Below are 10,134 nucleotides of genomic sequence, written 5' to 3' on the forward strand. Positions count from 1 at the left end.
TTCCCTAATGATGCGATCCATATAGCGGGTCTTGGTGGCGAGGATGGAGGCATTCTGAAGCTGAATGCGGTGTCCCAGATCGATGCTGTGTTCAGCTACGGCCGACTTGTCTGGTTGTTCGAGACGGATGTGCCACTGATGCTCCTTCAACCTCATGTCCACGGAGCGGCCTGTCTGCCCAATATAGACCTTCCCGCACTCACATGGGATACTGTATACACCTGAATACATCCTTCAGGAAGGAAGCTCCTGAAGGATGTATTCAAGAAGAACGGATACAACAACCGGCAGATCCACAGAGTTTTCAAACGTCAGCCCAACATCAGCCGGCCTGAAGACAAACCGGGCTCAGTCGCTTTCCTTCCCTATGTTGGGACCATATTCAACCGTATCAGCAGAGTGCTGTCCCGGCGCAACATCAAAGCAGTGGGTCTGCCTCCAAACAAATTATCCAATTTCCTCCGGCCAGTTAAAGGCAGCCTGGGCCTAAGGACACCGGGTGTATACAGTATCCCATGCGAGTGCAGGAAGGTCTATATTGGGCAGACAGGCCGCTTCGTGGACATGAGGTTGAAGGAGCATCAGCGGCACATCCGTCTTGAACAACCAGACAAGTCGGCTGTAGCTGAACACATCATCGATCTGGGACACCGCATTCAGCTTCAGAATACCTCCATCCTTGCCACCAAGACCCACTATATGGATCGCATCATTAGGGAAGCAATTGAGATTGAACTGCATCCAGAAAATATGAACAGAGAAGGGGGGTTTTGTCTCAGCAAGTCTTGGAAACCTCTCATCTGTTCTCTTAAAAACCCCCACCGGGATATGACGCCAGATCCAGAAGGCCACACAGGCCATGACCAACCAACATAACAACCCCCCCCCCTCAGCTCACGGGTGGTGCCCAGCCTTCAACCTNAACGTCGGTTAACACCACATATACACGGTGCCAAATCCCAGAAGACTGCTTTCTTCAAGTGGAGGAATTGTTTTGGAAGAGACTGTGGACCTGTCGTCTGACAGATTACTGATGATGATGATGATACCATATTATCCAGGTAGCATTATTATATTCCATCCGTATCATGAAATTCATGCCATAAACTTATATCAACACCTTGACGAAAAACTAATATGGAGAATGCATACATACGTAAAAGCTAAGAGAAGACAACTAGAGTTCTAAACCAGAAATATGAATTGGCTCACCTACAAAAAATCACAGATATCTATTGAAAACAAAATAATCCTATATAAAACAATAATCAAACCAGTCTGGACTTACGGGATAGAGTTATGAGTATGCAGCAAACCTTCTAACAAAAAAAAATCTCCAAATGTTCCAATCCAAATGCTAAGAAACTAATATTAGAGTTAATTTTACCATTCACACAACACATTTTTATTATTGTCACACTACATGTTTCGACCTCAAGAGGTTATCCTCAGGTGTACGAACACAGTTGCACAATCACACACAATCACATTCGTGATAGATAATGCTCCCTGGTACATATCAAACGCTACCTTACACAATGATCTGAACATACCATATGTAACAGAAGTCATCAGAGCATATGCAGAGAAACACAAAAACCGGACCACTCAGAGCAACAACCAACTAATAAGAAACCTACTCAACCAACCAGCAATAGAAAGACTAAATAGAATGTGGCCAGAGGATCTCATTAGATAAGCACCAGAGAATCACTGGAGGATGATACCTGCTTCAATATTACATACACCCATCCCTTTTACTAATTACTCTATTTATGTATATTGAGCAGACTGTAAAATAAAAAAATAAAGTTATAGGAACTCATATTAAAACTATAAAAAAGTGATCAATGGAATTCACCAGTTTTTCTTCTTCTTCTGCATCTGCAAACAGGCGACGAATATTAGCCTCAGATTCACCAACATTCTTGCCCAAAACCTGTGGTCCATTAACTATTTTTGGTTCACAAGCATTCAACATGGTTCCAATCTGATGAGCCATTAGAGTTTTCCCCATACCCGGTGGTCCATATAACAGGATTCCTTTCACATGCTTGCAACCTAAAACCAATTACAAAATTAGAAACTCAATATCATAATGACAACAGACAAGACAGACTTTCGTAACATATTTGTGAAACATGATTTTTCATGGGCTATTTAATAATGCTTTTTCAGTATCATGACAGAGGAATGGGGAAGGACAACTTGGAAGGAAGTAGTTATGGCATAACAGTGGTACTATCCCAGTATTTGCGTGGAGGCAATGAGAAAAACCTTCAGTCAGGATAGTTGTGATCTGAGATGAGAACTTCCTGAATATAAGTCTAGAGTGTTGCTTCTACATCATTCTCTTTGGTTAAGTGCATGAATGCTATGATATGTAGGGACTTAAACAATAATGTCTTCTGGGATGTAACACTGTAGCCTGGCAGAAGTTTACTGTTTTGAAGGAACATACTGTTTCAGGGTACACCCAAGGTAGATTAGGAGTTCACTGTCATGAGAACCCTTACACTTACATGCAATGACTTGATGAGCAAACTAGCTCAGTGACTCAACTGCAGTCAGTATGATGAAACAGCTTCCAGTAGTAATACCATGGATTTAGTGAAAACTGAAAATCATTGTGAATAAATTTCTCGTGAAATGTGCTTCACATTTTTTTACAAAAGAAGGCAAAATGCCCAAAGAGACTTGACTGATAAGTACATCAATTATGGAATTATGATAAGGTGTGTATCATATTTCCAACAACTTTTCTATACTCCAGTATGTTATAAAACTTACTGTGTCATAAAAATCATGACTAGTCCAGTAACAAGCTGTTGGTTGTATTCCTTCTACCAATAAGTATGTCATGCTTAAAACTATCTAAAATATGTATGCAATTATGAGTATATCAACTTCTACAGTATACTTGAATTTCTGGTGTGTGGTTGAGGTTACCTTTGTCAGTCTTGAAACCATCAAAAGAATCTAATTTCAGACTGCATCAGAACCATTACACTGGTCAACTAATATAATGCAGCAAATTTAGCTACTAAATGTTGGCCGCCATAATTTGAAGCTGTTTTCGTCTTTCTTATTAAGTTTTTAACTGATCTGACAAAAGTACTTTTTGTGAAATAAATACCATGATAATATAGAAATGCAAAGATATTGGTCCTAGCTTTCACTCCTTTACTTAGAATTTGAATATTTGGACTACTCCATTTTTCAAAATCAGTGGAGCAGTTTGGATATAAGGGCAAATCATTCATTTAAGCTTGGCACTGCCCCTTCTAAAAAGCTAGTATCTCAAACAATTGGTAAATTGAATGGAACTTTATAAGTTAAAAAGATTTTAATAATACATTTCCTTGTACATACCTAACTGCTCAACAACTTCAGGAGGGAAAACACGTGATGCAAAAGCTCGCCTAAAGATGACACTGAATTCATTGTCCATACCACCAATTCCCATTTTCTGAAAGTCACAGTCTGGACTGAAAACAGACTGTCGAGATACTTTTCTGAAAACACATTTATAGAAAGAACTAGTACCACCAGACATCTAAGTATGAAGACTGACGCAATGCACTGTCACATTATAGTAAATCCAACAGGATGAAAAGATCTGGACAAAACAGTCCTTTAAGAAACTGGTGTGGTTAAGAAAACTGAAAGGTTAAGTGAGCAAGAATTACTTTTTACTGGTGAATACATTCACAAATATAAGAACAGAAAGAAATATGACAGGATTTATTGATCTGTCAGTGTTCCAGCAAGTCCTTGCACAAATAAGTGTTCTTTCCTTTCTCAGCTATAACTTGAAAATTTATGGACTGGATCCTGACTCATTACATAATCTCAGCACAAACTGCATAGAAAACAATGAACTGAGTAGCAATGACTGCGACTGCAACACAAACAACTAGACAATGGCCCATAAACAGCAACAGAAGAATGGCGTTTTCTGTGTGGTCTATGTCAAGATTTTGTAAGCAGGACAGTTAGTTGGGAGTGAGTTCAGTTAGTTGCTGCTCAGGTTCAGTCTTTGTGAACTGTTGTTGTGAGAAGCTGGTAACTGAGACCAGGGACATTTAGGGAAACCAGAAGAAGATGGGAATGGCTGCTGTTGGAAGCCACTACTGAGCAACAGCTAGTGAAGACACTAGTGGACTCTAGTGTGTGTGTAATAGTGGACTGTAAAGTGTAGTCATGCGCTGTATCAAAGAATCCAATAGATCCAATTACCAATCCAAAACACATCTATAGTCACTCTATTATGTGACAATTTATGTGGTGGCAGTGGCAGTGGCTGTGGTGGTGGTGCTGGATGACGGCAACGACGATGATGCATAATTGTATTAAGTACATAATGGAATCTGTGGAATAATTATGCAAGAAAGCCGTACCCTTTAGATTTCCCCACAAGATTTAATGATGAGTTTTCAGCTTTTTCAAACTGCACTGTGGTATCTCCCAGACAACGGCCCATTTTAGTTTCCTTAGGTTTTGCATCTTGACCAGCTTTGATGGCATTCAGATCAGCAGCTGAAAATCAGTTATCACACACATTTCTTAAATGAATATATTTTATTTCAACTTTAAGACATGTCATTAGGAACTGATACCAATATGAGCACTGTATTTAGGTTGGTCAAAGAGTAGGAAATCTTGGACATGAAGAGGAGGGGAGGAAGCAAATTGGAAACAAAGGAGTTTTTTATGATATGTCAAAGGAGAGCAGGTCTTACATGCAGGTAATGAGGGTGCACATTTCATATATTTAAATGACAATACGTTGGGATAATGCAGTCACATCCACAGCTTTGAGGCTCTTGACAACTAAACCCAGCAACTTCTTGTCAAGGAAGCTGAATGCCAGCTGCTGGCCAACTGTAAAAGCCTGACCTGAGAATTGTAGGAGGAATTCCTTTGTCATTTGATCTGTATCGTAAGGCTCTAAAGTAGTGCTATGAAATGCAGAAAACAGGTAATTAGACAAAAAATACAAACAAAAGACAATACACTGCTTTGAATTTTAAATATCCCAGACACAAAACTACAAAGTGCATCCATAAGAATCCACTCTATCTATCTAGTCCTTCTACAGAATAAATAATGCTTTCTGAAATTTGCTTGTGAATTAAGTCTGTTGACTCACCTCCAGCTAGTTCTGAGGTCAAGAAAATGTGGATCTATATATCCACACCGCCATACACCTTCATGGCGTAGGACAACTTTTGCCTTCTTTACCTTTTACTATAAATGTATATAGAGCATTAACATACAAGATATGTCACTGCTACATTTTGCAGTACCAGCATGTGTAAAGTGAGAACCTAATTGAGGAGTGCTCACACAAATGTTCAGTGAAATCACCTGGAAGTCAACAAAGTCAGGAACTTTAGCCTTCAGAAATAGATACACTGTGTTATAACAAATGAAAGCTTAGAGACGTTTATAATGAAATTAACTAGAACAAATGATTTTCTTGTCAGAACTTCATATTATAAGTTTTAATGAAAACACTGTGAACTTAAACTTAATAAATGGATGTGCAATAAGAGATTCTATATCTTGATGTTCCTAGCAAAAGTGTTTTTCCTTGGGTAAAGCTATCCTGTCACTACCATCTAGTGCCAAGACTGACAATGCATGGAACTTTACTTCTACATTTTGTTGGGTAATCAAATCAAGGAGAATAACTTGGTTATACTAAATAACATGGTGAAATGCATACAAAATTTAGTAAGAAATTGAATCTTAATTGGATACCTGGAAATAGACAAGGAGGATAATATTAAAATGGATTTTATGGAAACTGAGTGTGAGGCTGTGAACTGGGTTCATCTGGTTCAGAATGTGTCATGGCAGGTTCTTGAGATCAAGGTGATGAGTCATGAGAGTCCATAAAAGTGTAATTCTTAACTATATGAACAATCATCAGCTTCAAAAGAACGACTCTGTTATAAGGACTTGGCAGTTACTGAGCCTTCAAGTGTTATTTTGTTCTTTTCCTTACAGTATTCTTATACCTGATGACACATTGATACTATCATATTCAATACAAAACAAACTGCTGCAATTTTCATTATAATACTACAAGCTATAGAAAAACAAGCTGCATAGCTAAGGAGAAATTTTATCTGTCAGAATTATGAATGAAGTAGGAAATGTAGGTTTCTGTTATCTGGAATATAACACTGTGTAGTCTGATGAATGTCAACAGACTTTTGGAGAAACACACCGCATTCATCTTCAGGGTTGAGGAATTAGCCAACAAGCCAAACAATATAATATCATAGCATCCTGTTGCATGTCATTTATTCCTGCTAGTTAGCTGTATCACATGCAACTTGCTTTTTGAAATCTTAAAAGTGTATCTCTCCTACATCACTGGTGTATGCACACTACATGCTTCAGTGGTCATCTTCAGGTGTCTCTGACGAAACTGCTGTGCTTCCATCTTTAAGTTCAATGTTTTGGGGTATGCCCTCATATATGCACCCATTGTTCTATGGATATTTACTCCTGTGGGATGCCATTATATGAAGAGACAACCACTTGTTGAACTGTTCTTGCTGTTAGAGCACAGGATGCACCATTTGCCACTTTTTGGAAATTTGCATGTTTAGGGTATTTGGTGTCACCTTTGGAAATGTGACTCTTGACAGTTCTCGACCATAATAAGTCAAAGGGATGTTCTGATTAACTCAGTGCCATTTGAAATTTAAGGTCCAATGTCGCTAAACACATACAGCTGATTGGGATAAGCAAATTCTGTAAAAGACTCTCTTGCATATTAAACTAGTAAACAATCATTAATTATGTGACTTTTGACTATAATTTCAACATGGAAATTGCCGTGAAGTGTTTTAACATTATTAAGGAGGATCAGCAGTGATTTGTATATCAGTGTGACAATAAATGTAATTTGTTCTCAGTGCTCTTTAATAAACCAGTCATCAAGTTCTAACAAGTGTTGTTACTATCTGCAAGTGTGTGTGCTACAATGTTCAGCTTACTTGCCAGAGCAAGGCCTATTAAGAGCCGAGATAAGATCTCCAGCCTACCGAATCCTGAGCACAGCCAGTTATCTTCAACCAACTCTTACCACCTCCAATTGTAAGCATCCTACTCTGAGCTTACTAGTGCCCAATACCAGACCTCCTACCTTCCTAACAGCAATCAAAGGGGAGGGGGCAAGGATAAAGACAAATGGAGAGGGGTTCGGCATCTAAAGCAGAAACACCAGTCAGAGGCGCAGGGAAGTTATACTGCAGCTTCAGGCCAACAGAGCGCCCTCCATTCTCCCAGAAGCTCCCCTCACAGGAAATGTTACAGTTGACACTCAGCAGGTGGCTTCAAGAGTTCAGATCCATAAGAATGAATTCCCATTCATAATCTCAGTCATTAATACAACTCATATCAATTCATTATCATCACTCACTAGTTTCAAGCAAGCGCATAACAATCCACAAAGTGTCAGTTACATTAAATATACTTCAGACAATGGCCAATGTTCAACATATTAATATAATCTGTCAATCAATGCTATGAACGTTTAGAGAATCACTATTTACCCTGTTACAGATCATCAACATAATGACAACTCTCTCATTATATGGATACAGATTGCATCAAAGCTAGGAAAAAAATAAGTGACAATCTTCACCATTCACAGAGCCTGGGGACACTATGTAACAGGACCAAAGCAAGGTTTAAAGGATTGCATGGACAAGGCAAGTGTGGAACATTTTTTCTGCTATTGAATTTCTCTGATTGTTCAGTTTACACAGTATTTAATTTCAAGTATATCAGATTTCCTTAAGAGGGAAAAAAGGGAAATGGTACATGACAAGCAATATTCAACAGATAACAATCATCATGAGATATTTCAGTACATGCTCTTCAAATACCAATGACCACAATGAAATTCTTTCACATGCACAGAAAGATGGAGGTCAGAAAGGAAACTGTCAACTCCACATGACGGTATCCATTGTTTCATGAAGGCAATTCATTCCATGAAAATTGAACATAAGGAGTAAATTCATAAACCAAAACTGATACTGCCATTATTTTACATAAAAATGTCACCAGCTAATTCATGAGCCACAGAGAAGTCCCCCTCAAATTTTTACTATATGCTCTAGCAGCAAATAAGAATTAAAATGAGGACTTCATTACTTCATTTGGATATTTTATGTAAATACAATATATGATTTTAATCACACTTCTTTCTTTGCAGCTGATGCAATGAAATAAAGCAGCTTCATTATCATGGTGGTACATGTCTTTACATCACTGTCCTTCTCCAGTCCCTTTCACTATTTCCATCTTTACAGCCAAACCTAATACTTTCCTTGCTTTCTTTGGTTTATCAGTTAGTTGTTAGTTGTTAGTTCTTAGTTAGTTGTTAGGGAGCCATGTTGGGCACAAATATCACAGATATTTATCAACAAATGTAAGCAGCAGGAGCACTGCTGATTCAGTATGATTTGAACGAGGCATATGGACAGACTGGGATAGTGGGAGATGTAGGCAGAAAGTGATGTCTGCTTCTCCCCAGCAGTCCCATGCTTTACATGTACTTATTTCTCTGACTTCACAAAACTTCTTACAAATACGAAGTTGTTCATTGCAGCATAAGTGCATACCTGGATTTGTGAAATTAACATAACGGACACAGACACAACTCACCTCAGGTTCAGCCTTTATTCCTACAAATGATAGGTGAGGATACTCTTGTTCTTCTTCTTCTGCATGTGACAGTTTCTCATCTTTTATGCTGATGGCATGATGTGCATCATGAGAAGATGCTGGGCATATCTCACTACGCAGTTCTTGTAATTCTCTAAATCTGTAGTGATCTGTAAAATAACCAATGCAATTATGCTGTCATTGGACCATATTTACTGGGTGTGGTGTGTGTGTTCGGTGAGGAAATAGAGTGTTCTAACCCTCTGACTGCCAAGTCTTGCCAACTAATTGCTTGAAATGCCTAGATTGCTGGGGGTATATGTGGTTGAACACAAAAACCCTCAATATTTATGCAGATTACTTTCAAATATTATATTGTGCATAAATTTCATAAGTACTTTAGAGAATGTAGTTAACAGTGAAATTGGCTTGCACTTTGACATATTAGTTTCATCTCTTTTTGTATAGTAGTCTTACTACGGTAATCTTAAGATGATCAGGGAAGATCTCTACGAATAGTAAGTGATTACAAGGGCCCGGATTTTGATGACATATCTTTTTTTCCTTGTATCCTATTCGATGCCCATAAATATATAAATCCCGGAGATGAGCTGCTGGTTACAGAAATTTAAATTTTAGATGTCATTTCTGATCATTTGTAAGTTTTAGGTCATTTTTTCAAACTTGGGGTCATTTTTCAGTAAATGTTTGGACTTTTAAGGGTATTTTTTGTTTTTACTTGAATTTACTATTCTCATACACCATATGCTTAACTGTTACAATACCTACAACCATCCATGAATAAAGTGACCACATGGATTATGAAAATTAACACAATCTTCTCACAAAATATTTGGCTTCTCTGGACTTGCAAATCAGGTGATGAAGACAAATATACAGGGTGTCCCAAGAGGAATGGACCAAACTTCGGGAGGGTATTCCTTATGTTAAAGTATGCCGATATAACCCAAAACACCTATGTCCAAAGTTGAACGATTACGGAGATAATGGCCAAAGAAAAGTGTGGTCTTCTGGCAGGTCCACGCACTGTACCTGTCAGCTGAGAGGCCTTATCTATGTTTGTCCTTGAGTGCGATGATTCGCCCTAGCCGTGCTTATGTAGTTGGCTCATACCAGAACGCGCAGTCAGCACGTTACGTCAGCGCTTGCCATTCATGTGTCATGTATAGTGCTTGGAAACCCTAAGGACAATTATGACATGGTGAGCGAGCATTTTATACTTCAATTTTATGGCTTCATATCACTCACAAGTTAGTTTGATGTTACGTACATTATTAACATTACAGAATCCACATATTTCTGCCAGTTTTAATATGTATTTTGTAATCAACAAGTGTGCAACGCCGGTCAAAGTTTGATACTTCTCTGGCCATTATCTCCGTAACCGTTCAACTTTGGACATAGGTGTTTTGGGTTATA

At 38.4% G+C, this 10,134-nt stretch overlaps 1 protein-coding gene across 1 annotated transcript in view; it reads right to left on the reverse strand.

The window, feature by feature from the left end:
* LOC111866958 (vesicle-fusing ATPase 1-like) overlaps positions 1-8,728 on the reverse strand; it is an 18,760-nt gene extending 10,032 nt beyond the window's left edge. The window contains exons 1-4 of the mRNA XM_033752490.1: positions 8,695-8,728; positions 4,401-4,539; positions 3,373-3,515; positions 1,862-2,061 (exon numbers count right to left, since the gene is read on the reverse strand). Of these exons, the coding sequence (XP_033608381.1) occupies positions 1,862-2,061; positions 3,373-3,515; positions 4,401-4,483 (426 nt within the window). The 5' untranslated portion in view covers positions 4,484-4,539; positions 8,695-8,728. The remainder of the gene's footprint in view (positions 1-1,861; positions 2,062-3,372; positions 3,516-4,400; positions 4,540-8,694) is intronic.
* Positions 8,729-10,134: the final 1,406 nt, after the last annotated feature.

The sequence above is a fragment of the Cryptotermes secundus genome, unplaced genomic scaffold (assembly GCF_002891405.2).
Source record: "Cryptotermes secundus unplaced genomic scaffold, Csec_1.0 scaffold1143, whole genome shotgun sequence".
Classification (NCBI taxonomy): domain Eukaryota; kingdom Metazoa; phylum Arthropoda; class Insecta; order Blattodea; family Kalotermitidae; genus Cryptotermes; species Cryptotermes secundus.